A 17,431-nucleotide genomic window follows, 5' to 3' on the forward strand; every position below is an offset into this window, starting at 1 on the left:
GAGAAGGCACAAACTTCCAAAATCATGGGAAAGAGGAATAACAATGGAGCAATGAATGTCCACAACCCCACAACATCAGAACCCGATAAAACAGAAAATCAGAGATTTCTAGAAGATCAAATCAGGAAAATAACTGTAGAAATAATAGAGCTGTTTCGAAAAGAATTCAGAGAGAGCCAAAGAGAGACAAAGGATGCAATTAATGAAGTAAAGTCCTCAATTCAAAGTACAAACAACCGATTAGACCACATTGAGAATAGAATCTCACTCTTAGAAGATGATCACTCCAAAAATGAATGCATAGTTTATAATTTAGAAGAAAAAAATCCGACAGCAGGAATCTGACATTGAAGAAATATGGGCCCATTTTAAGAGAGCTAACCTAAGAATAATTGGAATAGAGGAGGGAAAAGAAGGTGAAACCAAAGGGATCAACAATCTCTTCAAGGAAGTAATAGCAGAAAATTTTCCAAACATAGAGCAAGAGGTCGATACACAGGTCCAGGAAACTTATAGAACCCCCTTTAGACAGGATCGGAGAAGAGGATCCCCACGCCACATAATTGTCAAAATGACCAATGTGGAAGCCAAGCAGAGAATCTTAAAGGCAACAAAAACAAAGGGCCAAGTGACATTCAGAGGCAAACCAATTAGAATCACTCCAGACTTCCCAAACCAAGTCATGAGAGCCAGAAGGGCTTGGAGTAACATATTCCAAACTCTGAAAGAAAACAACTTCCAGCCAAAAATTTCCTACCCAGCAAAACTTTCTATCAAATTAGATGGGGAAATAAGAAGCTTCCACGACAAACAGAAACTGAAGGAATTTATGTCTTCAAAACCAGCACTAGAGAAAATACTCAAAGAGATTAACTACAAAGAAGAAATAGGTAACACACACCAGAACCAGAGAAACAAGGTTTTCCATCCAACAGACAACTAAGATTGGTTATCTGTGGAGATTCATTATTTATGTTAGTCTTTTACCTATCTCTAAATTGTATTGTTTGCTTTTATTGTTGCTAATTTTTAGGATTTCTAGTTCAAACATTAATATACCTTCAGATATAGCATTTGGAAATATTTTATCCCATTCTGTCAGTAACTTTTAACTCTGTTTACATTGTCTTTGGATATACAATATTTTTTTTTTTAGGGAGTTTGTTTACCCTTCTCTCACCTGTGCCATTGAAATCATATCCAAGAAATCACTGCCAATTTCAACGTTGTGAGGTTTAATGACCCATATTTTCTTCTAAAAGTTTATAGTCTTAAGATTTATATTTAGGTCTTTTATCTATTTTGAGTTAATATTTGTATATGGTGTTAGGTAAGGGTCCAATTTTATTCTTTTAATGTAATTATTATTTTTCAACAATATTTAGTTAAAAGATTATTATTTCCTCCACCAAATGTTTGTGCAAACCTTGTCAAAAATAACTTGACAATATAGGGAAGAATTTATCTCTAGGCTTTTAACTCCAATGGTTTTTATATCTGCCTTTATAACAGTACTACACTGTTTCAATTATTGTAGCTTTATATGGTTTGAAATCAGAAAATATACATCTTCTAGCTTTGTTCTTTTTCAAGATCGTTTTGGGTATCTAGAGTCCATATTCCATATTAGGATAGATTTTTTTTTCTGAAAAGTAAATAAATAAATGTATGAGAGTTTCACCTAAAAAAAAAAGAAAAAATATTCTCTGGTAAGAAAGAAAGCAAAAAGAAATATTGAAATGTTATCTTTAAGTCATCAAAAGCTTGGTATCAGACAAATGAAACTGTTCTTTGAGATTATCATTGTTAATTTTGGATAAATTGCTATAATACTAGATGTCAACCACTAAGCCAAGCATGGGAAGGAGGGATGGGGAGGGAACAGGGTGGGGATCGGGTAGGGGCTAATTGGGCGATGTGTGCATGTATGTCTACAAAAGTTTTTTTTTTTTTATCCCATTATGATGTGTGAATACAGTGCACCAATAAAAAAAGTAAAAAAAAATAAAAACCCTGAAAATATGGAAAGTTATAAAGAACACACACATACATGCACACACAAAACATTATAATTATACTACCCTTAGCTAACAACTTTTACCATATAGGTATTTTTAAATCTAATCTGGTTTTTTAAATGACTTTTTTGGGGGGTATACTTTACATAGAATAAAATTAATATACCCTAAGTATATAATTTAGTGATTTTTTACTAAATTTTTAGAGTTATGTGTCCACCCACCAGAACCCACTTTTAGAACACTGGTCTTATTTTTTCCTGAGGTAAAATTAATATAAATGTTTTAGTTTATTTTTTACTCCAAAATATAATTTAAAAAATTGGGCCTCATATTTTTCAGGCCTTCATGACAGCCAACAGGTAACTTCCCAAGGATCTGACAGTGTCACTCACAGATGGTCCGATTAATGTTTTAAAGTCACATGTTAAATGTACCTGAAGCGCTCCCTGCTTCCCTACCCAACTAAGTGCAGTGGGTATGCATTTGTATGCTTCTATATGCACTCGTATGCTCTCTTTTAGTGATTAAATGGTACACTAAATAATTTTCAAGTTACTTTAAAATATTTCTAAAGGAAGATAGTGAATTTAGACCACCAACTTCTTGCTATGGTAGTAAAGAAAAAGCCTTCCAAATTGACTTAGGCCCTTTCCCTTCTCGCTAATGACCTGAGATGCTCTCTGAATGTTTTAGCAAAGTGATAGCTCATTCCTTGACAGTCATGGCAGCTGGCCTTTGGCTGTCAGGCCTGTGTCAAAGTAACTGAATCATTTAAAAGGAAGAAAAAAAATCACTGCTCAAAATAACCAAGATCAAGGCTTCTTATCTGCCCATGTTTGTGAGTGGAAGGAATGAGTGAAAGATTACTTTCTTCAAATATGGTGCTCTTGTAGGGTGCAGTACTTTGGCTATTTTCTAGGGAACCATGGAAGGAGAATCAGAGTTGGTTATCGGGGCGGTGAAATCACAGTGAACTGTGAAGTCTTCTCATGTCCCTTATCTGCAGTAGCTGTGTCACCAGATGATAGATGCAGGACAGTGGGCTCCTATCACTGTGTCCCAGGCCGGGTGTACAGTCTGAGTACTGTAGGTGTGGAGACAGAATGTTAATGAGTCACACTGTTGGTCAGAAGCCCAGATGCAGAGTCTGGACCTAGATTACACTTACGACCTAATCCACTGTCAGTATCAGTTCTCAGGATTGTCCACAGCCACATGGGGTGACTGAGAAAGTAGGTCCTGGGCTGGAGGGCGTGTGGGGAAGCCATGGACAAGGAGCAGCGAGGACCTGGGGGTGGGGAGCAACTTGGAAATGGAGCCTGATATATGAGAGATCAGATTCAAAGGGGCTGCTGCAGCCTGAGGCTGGCTGGTCTCCATGGAGGCTCCAAGGACCCAGGAAACACAGAGGGGGCCGTGGAGAGGTAAGAGGACAGCCAGGGCCCCGTGGCTGTAAACCACCAGAACCAAGTTGGTAAATAAGAGAGAGATTCTCTAGGCAGGGGGTAGAGATGGCTCACTAGGACAGCTAGCTCCAGGGGCCGAGGGAGCTGAGGCCAAGGGATGACTGACTCTTCAAGATGGTGTTGTAAGGACAAAGCTTATCTATCTGCTTTGATTATTTCACTTAGGATTCAAAGTCTGTATCTTCATCCTGGCTCCAACCAGCAAACGCTTAGTAGTACTTACAGTCAGCACTGCTCGGCACTGATAATACCTCTGTGAAAGCTGTCCTCATGGGACTCACATTCCAGTGGGAGAGACAGATAGTTACCACATAAACAGGAGCATGTCATGGATGGTCGTGTGTGTTCTCATGAAGTCCCCTGAGGGCTGCGTTGATAAGGAGCACTGGTGGAAGGCGGGCCCTGTGTGGAGACACCCGGGGAGCTGGGGCTTCTCTGGCATTTGGGCAGAGATCTGAAAAAAGTCACACGGGCACCTGGGGTAGAGGTCTTCGAGGGACAAGGGCATCTAATTGGTCCAGGGTGGGTTACCTGTCTACCAATGAGTTATGTGGGACATGGTCCCATGGGAAATAGGCCATCAAGACTGTGTGCATAAGGAGGTGGGTTCTTCCCCTCAAAAAAATAAAAAAGAAAGAAAGAAAGGAAGGAAGGAGGGAAGAAAAGATGTTCACCCCAGTTGAAGGGAATGTTTTTTTTTTTAATTTAATAGACTGAGTTCTGCCCATAAATGGAGAGAATGAATTCTAAGGGGAATTGTTCACACCCCTAAGAGATGAGGCCGGCAGGAAAAGTGTAGGGGGTCAGAAAGGCCTCTGGAAGAGAAATGGTACTGTATACTGTCACCTGAATTCACTGACTCGTGCGGAGGAGAGAGGGAGGGACAAAATGCAAATGTTCAGGAGACCCCAAGGTCCAGCAGCCTGACCTCCCGTTCTAAATGCCGGGCCTGCCCTCCATCACACAGTGGAAGCGACTGTCACATGGCAAACATTTCCAGATGCCACAGATGGGAGGAAAGCAGTGCTACCAGTGGTCCTCACTGTCCTCAGAGAAGAGGGTCTGGCGTCTTGCTCACAGCGGCACATGTGTGAAGGCCCCGGGATGGACTAGGGTGGTGGAGCAGCCGTCACTCTTCTTGGTCTTTCTCAGGTGCAAGATCTCTTACAATTTTCTGAATACACTTCACCTACTTCCAAACTTGCATGCCTTTGCCCACACAAGCTGCTCATCCTCTAGTGTCCTCTCTTCCATCCCTGGAGGATTATGTCAAAAGTCATCTTTTCTGCCAAGCCTTCTCTCTCCTCCCTCCCCAGCTAATTACAGCACGTCACTCCTCTCCCGCGTCCACAGCAGAGTCCGTGTTAGCTGTACCAATCACTGAGCCTTGAATCATAGCTTCTCCCCTGGGGCGCCAGGCCTTTGTGATGCCCTCTCCTTGTGTCAGAGCCAAATGCCACAGAGTGTGTACACGAGGAGTGGCTTCTGAGCCCACTCAATGCTTTGGGGTGTGAGGCCAGGGAGGGGGTGACTCTGCAGCTGCCCACAATACTAGGACCTTTGTTAGGTGTGATTGGGCCTCTTGGTTTCCCAGGGCTGGCATGGCCCATGGCCGGACGGCCAACCACTGAACCGCCCCATTAAAGATCATTTCCAGTGCAGCTTAGTTTGGCTTTTGTGATGAGGAAAGAGGAGATGAGGAGAGTTGGTGGCCTTCACGAGGGCTGGAGACGTGCGGTGGCGTGCTGTGAGGGGCCATCGGGAAGGCCAGTCCATGGGACCCTTCCCTGGGCCGGGCTGGAGCTGAATGCAGTGCACGCAGGCTTGTTTCCCTGCGGGGCATGGCTTTCTAGTGTCAGTTGCTATTCATCAGGGGCTTTGGTTTAGAACTCACATATTCTCCTTACCCGACTCAAGAGCAATCACAGGTACCAGTTAATCAAGTACGCCATAAACAAAACAAGACTTGAGTCCCGGGGAAACTTAATCCTGAGTTTCTCAGGCTGCCATCCTTATCTGGCTGGCAAACCTGTACATTTCACTCTATGAATATGAATTGACGTCTACTGTCATTAGCTGAGATTTTAGGAGATGGCACACACTGAGGAAGAGTTTCATCATTGGCATCTACCATTTTTAAGTGATAGCAGAAGGTTCACTGATCATCTTAGTCTATTTTCTGTTACTATAAGAAAATACCTGAGACCAGGTGTTATGGTTTGGATATGGAATGTTTCCCAGGAAAGCTCATGGGTTGGCAATCCAGCAAGGTTCAGAGAGAGGGCATGGCTGGAGGAGGTGGTTCACTGGGGGCGTGGCCTTGGGCACTCCACCTCTCCCAGCCGCTTTCCTTATCTCTCTGCTTCTGGCTTCCACGGATTGATGAGCTTGCCTCTGCCATGCTGTGCTGTTGTGATGTTTCTATCTTGGAGCTGGCCAACCATGAGCCCAAATAAACCTTTACTTCTCTAAATTGTTCTCACCGGGTATTTTGGTCACTGTGATGTAAAACTAATCACCAGATAGTTTGTAAAGGATAGTGGTTTTTTTTAGCTCATGGATCTGGGGGCTGGCGAGTCCAAGAGCAGGATGCCGGCATGGGGTTGGCATCTGATAAGGGAATTCTTGCCACATCATGAGGTGGTGGAGGGATCACGTGGTGAGGCAGGGCAGGAGTACCAGAGAGCGCTTGTGTTCATAACTGCCATGAAAGTCCGTGAATCCTCGAGGATGGGCTCCTTTCTGAGCCCTCATGACAGCCAGTCACTTCCCAGACGTCCCACTCTCGGCCCGCCGCACTGGGGACTGAGCTTCCAAAGGCTGAATTCTTGGAGAGGCATCCAACCCCAGCCCTGACTCAGTGAGTGAGGAGCTGGGAGTGAATCTGGGTTGTGCGCCCCCTACTGTCCGGGCACTAGAAATACAACAGGAAACTAGAAGCTGTGCGCCAGGTGTGGAGCATAGATGGTAACAGGTCAACCGACAAAACACGGTGTGTTGGGGGCCATACATGCTAAGAAGAAAAGCAAAGCAGGAGAGGGGTGGGAAGGACGGGGAGAGAGTTTCCAGTTTTTAGACAGGGCAGCCAAGTAAGGTGTCAGCAAAAAGGAACCATTTGAGGAACAACTGAGAAGAAGTGAGGAAATGAAACACATGGTGCTGTGGGGAGGTGTGCTCATCACACACACACACACACAGAAGTGGTGAGGCCCTCCCTGGGCAGAAGCCTTGCCTGGGAGGTTGGAGATGAGTGAGCAAGCAGGTCAGCCAGACCAGAGCCTGGAAGCAAGGAGAACTGGAGGAGAGAAGCCCGAGAGGTGATGGTGGCCGGGCAGGGCATGTGTGTGGGCAGGTCCCTACAACCTCACATGGCGTGGGAAGCCATGAGGACGTGAGCGAGGAGGTGGCTGGATCTGGCTCCTGTTTCTGCAGGGTCATTGACGAAGGCTCTGTGCTGAGGTGCGCCCGTGAGAGGCAGGGACGCTAGTTGGAAAGCCCAGAGACGATGGGCAAGGACGGCAGCTTGGACCACTCAGCCCGCAGTAGGGGCGATGAGAGGGGGCTGGGTATTGAACATGACTCGGCCATAGAACCAGTGGGATTTACTGGCATGTTAGATGTGAGCTGTGTGTGAGAGAGGAATAGTATGCGCACTTCTCTACACAGAATTGTGCATCCATCGAGGAGAAATGCACTCCATCACGAGGAGATGCGTGATGGAGTGCAGAGCCACTGGAATAGGGATTCTGAAAAGAGAAGCTTCCAGGAGAACAGCCGAGGCCAAACTTGGGCCCGGAAGAGTACACTGGGTGCAGACAGGCAGAAAGGGCCAGGGAGGGTGTGGTGAGGTCAGCAAAGGATGGGTGGTGCCTTTCCCCAGGCCTCTTCTTACCTTGCTCTCCTTCTGCTCTTATGAGTCTAAGATTGGGAAGGCAGCAGGAGGCTGGTTCATCTCATCCTGGAACTCCCAGCAGAGCCCTTTAGGTCTTTTTCTTTGGCCAGTGGGGAGTAATTAGGAGTTTTTGCCCAAAAAGGTGCATGATCAAAACTTTTGCTTCAAAAACTTGCTTGTCCCAAGGCTTCGAATGAGTGCCATGGTTAAATCCATCAAATAAGTGATAACTAAGTGGCCAGAAAGCATTAACTTCTTCCCAGAGAAAGCTTTACTTACTAAATGGAGCTGGGTTAAGAGGTGTGCGTGCGCGTGTGTGCTCACACACACACATGCATGTATGAGAGTGCTTCTGTTGGGCTTTAAGTACTTGCTATGTAAAAAAGTGAATGTTTCTGATTACACTGCTGAATTTTAAAAAAGCTTTATTCATATTTTATAAGGGAGCTCAGGTTTCTTGGTGAGCATTACTGAGTAAGTTTTCCATTTGCCGGGTAATCGCGTGGTCTTGCTGGAACACTCCTGGCACGTCCTGCTTGGCGCTCCAAGATTTGCAGTCAAGCGCCCCAGGCATCAACAGTGTGGTGGAAATACCCTTTTCCCTGTCTGTGTTTGTAAGACAGTTTCTTTCGTGCCAGTAGAACTATTTTGGGAGGATGATTCATGTCACATTTTGGCCTCATTATAGTTTTAAGTTGTAAATGGTGCCAGCTTGCCTGGAGGTGTAAACACAAATTTTATCTTCCTATGCATATGGGAATACCTGTAGCTGGAAAGTTACTTTCTATTTTTGAGCTACAGTCTAGGCTACGAACAAAGAGATTAACGAGGTATTTATCAAAATTCTGATTTTGTTTATAAAAGCATGCATTTGAAAGAGCACCAGTTACACGCAGGTGTGCTTCCAATCCCCACTTGCAAACACAGATGGAGAAGTCTCAGCGCCTAATGTCTTATTGTTACAAGCAGATGATTCTGTAAAATAAACACTGCTTCCTCTTCCGTAATGGTGTGAAAAGTGAGAGAGCAGGTGTTAAATTATTGTCTTCTTGTCTGTGGCCCGAAGTAATAGGAGATACAAGATTATTTAAAGTTGACTTAGGCGTGGGTTGTAAGGTGAGATAAGGCCATTCTAATTATTCCAGTTTGCTTTCTGGTAAATATACTGCTATTTAAAAGATATGGCAAACTGAGCATGGTGGTGCACGCTTGTAATCCCTGCACTTGGGAGGCTGAGCGTGTAGGATCACGCGGGTTCAAAGCCAGCCTTAGCTACTTAGTGAGGCTCTCAACAACTTAGAGAGACCCTGTTTCCAAATAAAGTATAAAATAGGTCTGGGAGTATAGCCTGGAGGTAGAAAGTCCCTGGGTTCCACTCCCAGTGCCACCAAAATAAATAAATAAAATAAAAGATATGGCAAAACTTTCTTATTTGTTCAGTGGTTCAAAATTCAGTGTGGCAAATGGAAGGAGAAACAGCCAACATGTGAGTTAGTTATCACGCCTTACACACAGCCATGCCCTCAAAGGGTTGAGTAATCTGTCCCCAAATAACTGAGTTTGAATAGGAAAAAAAATGAGTTTGGAGTTGGCTAGATTTATTCTGTGACTTTCAAGGAATTTCATATCCTATCTCACAAGTTTAAGATTGGCATTTTAGAATTTCATATTATGGAGTGATAATAGAAATGTTAAAAATAAATAAAGTAGTGCTAATTATCTTATTGTTTGTATAAGCTCTTTTTTTTGTGTGTGTAGTACTGGGGATGGAACCCCAGGCCATTCTACCTCTGAGTTACACTCCCAACCTTATTTTTTATCCTTTATTTTGAAACAAGGTCTCACTAAGTTGCAGAGGGCCTCACTAAGTAGCTGAGGCTGTCCACTAACCATAATCCTCCTGTATCAGCCTCCTAAATGCTGGGATTTCAAGCGTGCGCTACCCTGCCTATCTTGTATAAACACATTTTTTTATTCACCAGAGGTATTATTTCTTATACATAAAATTTTTTATTTCACATTATTTCATACATAATTCAGACCATGCACTTAAGAAAAGAGTGACTAATTCAGAAAGCTCAGAATATCTTCAGATAAAACTTTTATCAAATATATCCCTCTTCTGAAGCAATCACTTAATTTGTCTAGACAGATTATGGTCTATGGCCTGTATGCACTATGTAATTTAGAGCAGTTTATTACAAATACCCAAAGTAAAGGAAATGGTTTACTTAGGAAATAAAGTTTTAAAATATGATATTATCTGCTCTTTGTGATATCAAAAAGGATAGCTAGGAAGTGAACAGAAGGTGGAATATTCTGATTTTGTTTGGGATACTACTAAATACCTGGATGGTTCCAAATAGTCACATTTTAATGCCAAGTAGAACCACTATCTGAATATTTGAATTTTTGTCTTTCCAGTTGATAATCTCAATGTAGTATAGACACTGGCACAGTTTTGAAGTTATTGTATAAGTTCATTTAAATGGTAAATTTTTTTTTAAAAAAACATCCGCCTTATTGATCCACCAATAGTAAGGTATGTACTCACCTGATTCTTTGGGCATGTGCCTTAAACATGATTTTTCTGGTCCGCCTGTGGTTGGTGTTTTCAGTTTGGACCTCCTAACCAAATCTCCATGCCATTTAGGGAGATTTATTCCTCTTTTAAGTAAGATTACTCTGTTAACAACAAATAAAATGCATTGCAACACCTTATTTGATTATAAATTGGAGGGGCCTCGAGAAGCCTCACCAGGGCGTCTAAATCCAGCCTCTGGGTTTCCTCATCTTGCTACAATCATCCACTCAGGACAAGTGACACCAACATTTTTTTTCTCTTTTTCTTTTCCTATTGTGAGGCTTTTTTTTTCTTTAAATATTTCTTGGTTATTTAGTCACTGCTTCATTAGCTAGCGTGGGTCTCTACTTTTTGATATTTGCTTTAAGTGGTTTTGAGTTGGGACTTGAACATTTATATTAAAAACAACAACAACAACAACAACAACAACAACAACAACAACAACACAAAAACAGAAGCAACCAAAAATCTCTCCAGGTGATTCTGATACTGTAAAAGAATGACACGGAGCAAAAAATGACAGGGTTCGAAGCCCAAATGTCAACGTAGATATTTTAGGAGTCATTAATGGGATTAAACTGTGACAGATCTGCGGCATGGCAGTGAGGTTGGAGAACTGTTAGCACTTATGAAACGCTGCTGCATTTCACGTTGCCCTTTCTGTCTTCTCAGCCATCATGTATGTCATGGGAGCGCTTGGCCCTGCAGTGGGATATTTATTAGGTGGACTTCTTATTGGTTTTTATGTGGATCCCAGAAATCCTGTTCACCTTGACCAGAGTGACCCTCGTTTCATTGGAAATTGGTAAGATCATTTTCTCAATTTTATTTCACTTCTTACTAATGATAGTCGTAAGTACCCTTGTATTTAAAACCTCCCCAACAAAGAGATGAAAATTTCTAAAAGTCACTTGAGAGTGGATACTAGGCAGAATAATACTCCCTCCTCTAGCCATTTCCTAACCTTGGAACTTATGAATATGTTACCTTTTGTAGCAAAAGGGACTTTGCAGATGTGATCAAGTTAGGGATGTTGAGATGGGGATATTATCTTAGACATTCTGGGTGGGCCCATTACTAGTTAAAGGAAAGTGAGAGGCAGGAGGCCCAAAGTTGGAGAAGATTAAGTTGATGAAGTAGAAGTTGGAGTGGTGTTCTCTGAAGATGGAGGAAGGGGCTGTGAGCCAGTGAAAGCAGGTAAACTCTAGAAGCTGGAAACGTAAGAAAATCAGTTCTTACATCTAACTAGAACCTCCAGAAGCAATACCTTCTTGCCAACACCATAGTAGACTTCTGACCTCCAGACCATGAGATAGTCCATTTGTGTTGTTTGAGTAACTAAGCGTGAGATGACTTGTTACATCAGCAATAAGAAACTAATACAGAGGCTTTGGTGACAATGTCTTCATCTGCATTCTCCAGGATTAGGACTGTGTCTTGGAGATCAGACTATAGAGAAAAGGCTACTGTGCCTGCGAGGGGACTTTCCAGTTTACTTTAATCCTGTCTTCCCTGTGCCTTCAAGACGTTACTTTCTCTTCACTTCCTTATTATAGCTGTATTTCGGTTTTATAACCTTATGCCACTGCCTAGAACTCCAGCCCTACTTTTCCATCACTACATTCTGGGTAAATCTTTTCTCTTTGGTCATATTTTGTTTCCCTATGTATGCTGAAGATTTAGCTGCTTTCTCACTTGCTGCAGGAGTTGAGCTTCCACTTTGAATGGCTTGTTATTTATCCGAATAATCAGGGCTTGTGTCGGAGTTCTTCATGGTCCTCAACTTGGAATTTTGATTACAAAAGCACTAACTGAAAACATTATTGTCCTAATACTTTAGTATTAGAAATTATATGTGTCAGGAGATTATTTTCTAAAGAGTTACATAGAGTAACTTATTCTCTCTTTATATAGGATAATAACCTCATAACTTTGAGGTTGGCAATAATAATGTTTACCACGATTTTCAAAGCAGTTAACAAGTATCAATTGATTTATATGACACTTCTTATTTTCCCATGTAATCTTCACTGAAACTGCAAGTATCAAGGACAGATGATCTCGCCCTGGTAGAATTTTCAAATCATATGAAGAGGAGTTTCCCTTTCTGTGAAAGGGGAGTAACATGGGAGTTTTAAGTTTTTACCCAAGAGTGAAACTTTTGGTCTTGGTTGTTTTCTTTTCAGTTCTGAAATAGATCGGAGTAGGGATTTTTTTTAAAATTGATATATAACTAGATTATTAATATCTATTTATGAATATGCAGTGAATATTCTGCATTCTGTTTTAGTGTGTATGGTATTGGAAATTGAACCCGGGGGCATTTTACCTCTGAGCTACACCCTAGCCCTTTTTATTTTTATTTTGAAACAGGGTCTCACTAAGTTGCTGAGGCTGCCTCAAACCTGTGATCCTCCTGTCTCAGCTACCCAAGTGCTGAGATTACAGGCATGTGGCACCATGCCTGGCTTCTGTGTTCTCTTTAGATGTCCTGAGAAGCACATGGTGATAAGGGAAACACTGGGAGGGAGAGAAAGACTAGAAGAACCAGTTTTGGTCAGCAAGCAGGAACAGCAGGTGCTTTGCTTTAGTCATACAAGCGCTTTATACTGTCAATTAAAAATTTCTAGTAGAAAGCCGGGCGTGGTGGCGCACGCTTGTAATCCCAGCATTCGGGAGGCTGAGACCAGAGGATCGCCTCAGCTACCTAGTGAGGCCCTCCGCAACTTAGTGAGACACTGTTTTAAAATAAGGAATAAAAACTAGGGCAGGGGTTGTAGCTTGGAGGTCATTCCAAACCCGCCAAAAAAAAAAAATTTTTTTTTTTTCTAGTAGATGTAAACCTAGCTGGTAGCAAAATGGTGTGATCTGGAGACCCTAACAGGCACTCCCCGGGCTTACCTCCTGGTGTGCACTTTGCAGCTCTCCCACTTGCTGGATCTTCACGGTCTTGCTGCATATGCTTAGGACTTAGGAGGAGCACTTCAGCTTGGGATGAACCAAAGCTGTGTGTCCTTGGGGAAATGACTTCTCTGTGCCTCAGTTATTAAGGAGATAGCTGCAGTACCTACTTCATGGGGTGGTCGTGAAGAACGAATGCCAGTCTATATGGAGAGCTGTAAATGGCTCCTGCTCCTGGCATCCTGTATGTGAGAGCTGTTCAGTCCTTTGAATTTGTTTAGTGGTCAAGTGTTTTTATCCATTTCAGTGGCTCAGTATTAGTTATATAACGGATAAAGATTATCAATATAGCACTGTATAACAGGGATCTATTTAAAAATTAATCTGAGCCGAGCACAGTGGCACGGACCTATAATCTAGTACTTGGTAGGCTGAGACAGGAGGATCACATGTTAAAAATACTAGACTCAGAAACTTAGTGAGACGCTGTTTCAAAATTAAAACATAAAATATGATTGGGGTATAGCTTGGAGGTAAAATGCCCCTGAATTAAATCCTAGTATAAATAAAACTTGCCGGGCGTGGTGGCGCACGCTTGTAATCCCAGCATTCGGGAGGCTGAGACCAGAGGATCACGGTTTGTGGACAGACTCAGCTACTTAGTGAGGCCATCCACAACTTAGTGAGACCCTGTTTCAAAATAAAGAATAAAAAATAGGGCAGGGGGTATAGCTCGGAGGTCAAATGCCTCTGGGTTCCATCTCCAGACCTGCTAAAACAAACAAACAAACAAACAAACTTGAATTTTGTTTATTGAATAGTCCTATTTGTAAATGATTTCTACCTTAAATAAATTTATAGTTGTTTGATACAATGCCTAGAAAGCAATGACAGGTTTCTAATACATATGTGCTGAAGGAGTGAAGGAAGGGATGAATGGAGAAGTGCTAGGACTTATTGGGTGCTTACGGTGCAAGCATTATTCCAAGAGCTTTACAAACATTCTCATGTAAGCCTGGTAACAACCATGTGTAGTCACTAATATTATGCCCATTTTGCAGGTGAGGGAATGGACGCTCAGGGAGTTGGAATACTTGCATGAACATGAGAGCCAGTGAGCGCTGGGGTCCGGGACAGGTTCCAGGGCAGAGCTCTTAGTGGATGTGCTGAGCAGCCCTTAGGGAAGGCCTTTGTAATGCTTCCTGGAAGGGATTTAGCTGCCCTGGCCTTTTGATGTCAGCTATTACCGACATGTCTTTTTTTTCGTATATAATGTCACTTTCTTGTCTTAGTCTTACTTAGTGCCCTTTTTTAGTGATGCCCTCAGCATCCCCCACAGTATCACGTGTCATAATGTGGGCTGGTTTGTTCTGCTTTGAAATGATCCCAAACTTTGTGTTATTATTTTAATCTGTGCCTGTTACATACTTTCACTTTGGGCTGAGTGTGAAACTTTAGATCCATGACTAGGGGTGAGTGAGCAGAAAGGCTGAGAGCAGATCTATAAAACCAAACCACTAGCCGGGCGTGGTGGCGCCCGCTTGTAATCCCAGCATTTGGGAGGCTGAGACCGGAGGATCGCGGTTTGCGGACAGCCTCAGCTACTTAGTGAGGCCCTCTGCAACTCATTGAGACCCCGTTTCAAAATAAAAAGAATAAAAAGTCGGGCAGGGGGTGTAGCTGGGACATCAGATGCCTCTAGGTTATATCCCCAGACCCTCAAAAAATAAAAAAATAAAACCAAACCACTGAAACAAATTAATTAGCTAGTTGCATTGCTGATTTGGGGGCAGGCCTATTATCAGGTCCACTAAATGCACGATTATTTAAATTTAAGGCTTCAGAAATTTCGTATTACTCCTGGCCTTAAAGTGAGAAAGACAGTTTGGAAAAGTACAACAATTTTCCCCAGATCTCCTAGTAGTGAGTGGAAAAGACAGCTCAGCTTGTGAACTGTGTCCCTCCTGTCCACTGCCTGCCATCTCATGGAGCGAGCATGAGACACCTGGGATAAAAGGGTCTTCGGGAGATCTAAGCAGTTTGTGGAGAGAGTCCCAGAGGGCTGAAGGGGGAGGCGGAGATTACAGTGATGCCCGTGAGCAGGTGGGTATGAGAGAGACCAGGCGTTACCATAGCTAGGCTTCCTGCAGACAGCTGACTTTTTTTTTTTCTTTAAACCGCTCTTTTTCAATTTATTTATACAGCACATTTTTTGAGTACCTAATCTTTCCAGCACTAGGTTGAAAATAATATTCTGAATAATTAATGTTGCTAGAAGTCTGCCCTGAGAAATCTTCTCAAAAATAGGCTTTTTTATGATTATCTTAAAATTTTTATTTGCAGCTGGCCATGGTGGCACACGCTTGTAATCCCAGCATTTGGGAGGCCGAGAATGGAGGATCGTGGTTCACAGACAGCCTCAGCTGCTAAGCGAGGCCCTTCGCAACTGAGTGAGACCCTGTTTTGAAAATAGAAAGAATTAAAAAAAAATAGGGCTGAAGGTGTCGCTCAGAGGTTGAATGCCTCTGGGTTCCGTCTCTGGTACCGCAAAAAAAAAAAAAAAAATATATATATATATATATATATATATATATATATTGCTATAGCTTTATCTTTGAAAATTGCATACTGGATTATTATTAATGACAGGTTCTGTTCTTCTCTTAACTAGACTGTGACCTTTAGCAGCTGATATAGCACTTTAAAAGAAATGTTTTTTTTTTTTAATGAATCATCATTTTGCTATTGGTCTTTATTTTTACTGGGTGGAATTTGAAATGCAGGCTTAAGATGTTCTTGCATTTGGTTACTACTGATGGGCACATGTTGATAAAGAGCCCAGAGCCGGAGTGAGGCCTGCGGGCTTATGAACTTGGGAGCTTTAAAAGCAGAGTTTGTAGCTGAGGAGTCCTCGTTAGAAATGGCAACCCTGTTGGATAGGATGTGGAATCTCTGCTTGCTGAGGAAAGGCTCTCAGGGACTGAGAAACTGCCCCATGGGCAGTGGTCCAGGTAAGAAGCCCAGGTTTCTAATCTAAGACTAGAATTTGGGTTCTACTCTCCATATCCAGTGTGGGCTTCCTGAAACATGGCATCCTCAGATGAATTTAAAGACAGAATCCAAAGTCTATGTGGCTTAAGTTCTGTCTCTTTGGGGAAGCTATCTGGTACATTTTAATTCTCCCTTTCTGAACTTTTACAGAAATGGCATTTATATATGTACATATGTGCATATATACGTACATATATATATGTACATATCTGCATTTTACAGAAATGGCATTCATATATGTACGTATGTGTGTGTTTACTATATTATATATATATTATAGATTATATATGTGATACAAACTATTTATATATGGTAAAGATTATATGCTATAATCTATAACATAACTTTATGCATTGTTCCACTGCTTGGAAATTTTTTCTTATATTTTTGGCTTGCTTACACCTTGGTTGTAAGTTCTTGAAGGCAAAGATCAAGTCTAAGAGTGTTGGGTTGGTAGCCCTCATATTTAGTTAAATATGAGGTCCAGCTAAGTGGCGGTAGATACATTTTTAAGCCCTTGCAGAAAAATAGTTGAATGTCACCAATAACAATTTTTTATGGTACTGGGGATGGAACCCAGGGCCTTTCTACTTCTGGGCTACACTCCCAGGTCTATTTTTATATTTTATTTTGAAACAGGGCCTCACTAAGTTGCAGAGAGCCTCACCAAGTAGCTGAGGCTGGCTTTGAACATGTGCAATCCTCCTCTCTCAGCCTCCCAAGTACTGGGATTACAAGTGTGCGCCACCACGCCTTGTTGCCATCAGTTTGTTTGTTTGTTTGTTTGTTTATTTATTTATTTATTGGTGGTACTGTGGTTCCTGGAAACCCTTCTACCTCCGGGCTACACTCCCAGATCTATTTTTATACTTTTTAAAATTTGGAAGCAGGGTCTCTTAAGCCAGTGCGGCTGGCTTGGAACCTGCGCGATCCTCCTGTCTCCGCCTCCCAAGCGCGGGGATTACAAGCGTGCACCACCATGCCTGGAGCCATCAGTAATTTAAAATACATTTGTCTCAGGTTGGGGTGTAGCTTGGTGTTAGTAATTGGCATGCACAAGGGCCTGGGTTCATTCCCCACCACCAAACAAATGAAAAGTACATTTAACGCAAAGTAGTAATGCTTTTCTTCTAGAAAAGAGTTTATATTATAAGCATTTATATTATTTTTCTTCTAATTTATGATTTAGTAATTTATTATATACTGCGCATGGTGGTAGGGCTAATAATGGTATCAGAACTTATACATATTTGCTAAAAATACTTAAATGGAATGAAATTCTACCCAGGCTGCTCATTTTAATGCTCATTAAAATACTAATATAATTATCGGGTAGATTTACCACTTATACTACAGAAAGGGAGGATCCTTCTCAGTTTGTCCAGGTTTTTAACTGCTTTTCAATTGATGAAGTTAAAAAAATAATTTCCTAAAGAATTTTATTGCCACAAACGTTTACTTTGCTAACTTATTCTTGCTCTTGAAACGAAAGCCATCAACGCTATTCAAATTTCCC

General features: G+C 42.0%; 1 protein-coding gene across 1 annotated transcript in view; it reads left to right on the top strand.

Moving 5' to 3' along the window:
* SLCO5A1 (solute carrier organic anion transporter family member 5A1) overlaps positions 1–17,431 on the top strand; it is a gene marked incomplete at both ends in the record, with an annotated part of 169,378 nt that overhangs the window by 65,005 nt on the left and 86,942 nt on the right. The window contains one exon of the mRNA XM_080694766.1: positions 10,636–10,768. Within this exon, the coding sequence (XP_080550892.1) occupies positions 10,636–10,768 (133 nt within the window). The remainder of the gene's footprint in view (positions 1–10,635; positions 10,769–17,431) is intronic.

Source organism: Muscardinus avellanarius (genome assembly GCF_963383645.1).
Source record: "Muscardinus avellanarius genome assembly, chromosome: 4".
NCBI lineage: Eukaryota > Metazoa > Chordata > Mammalia > Rodentia > Gliridae > Muscardinus > Muscardinus avellanarius.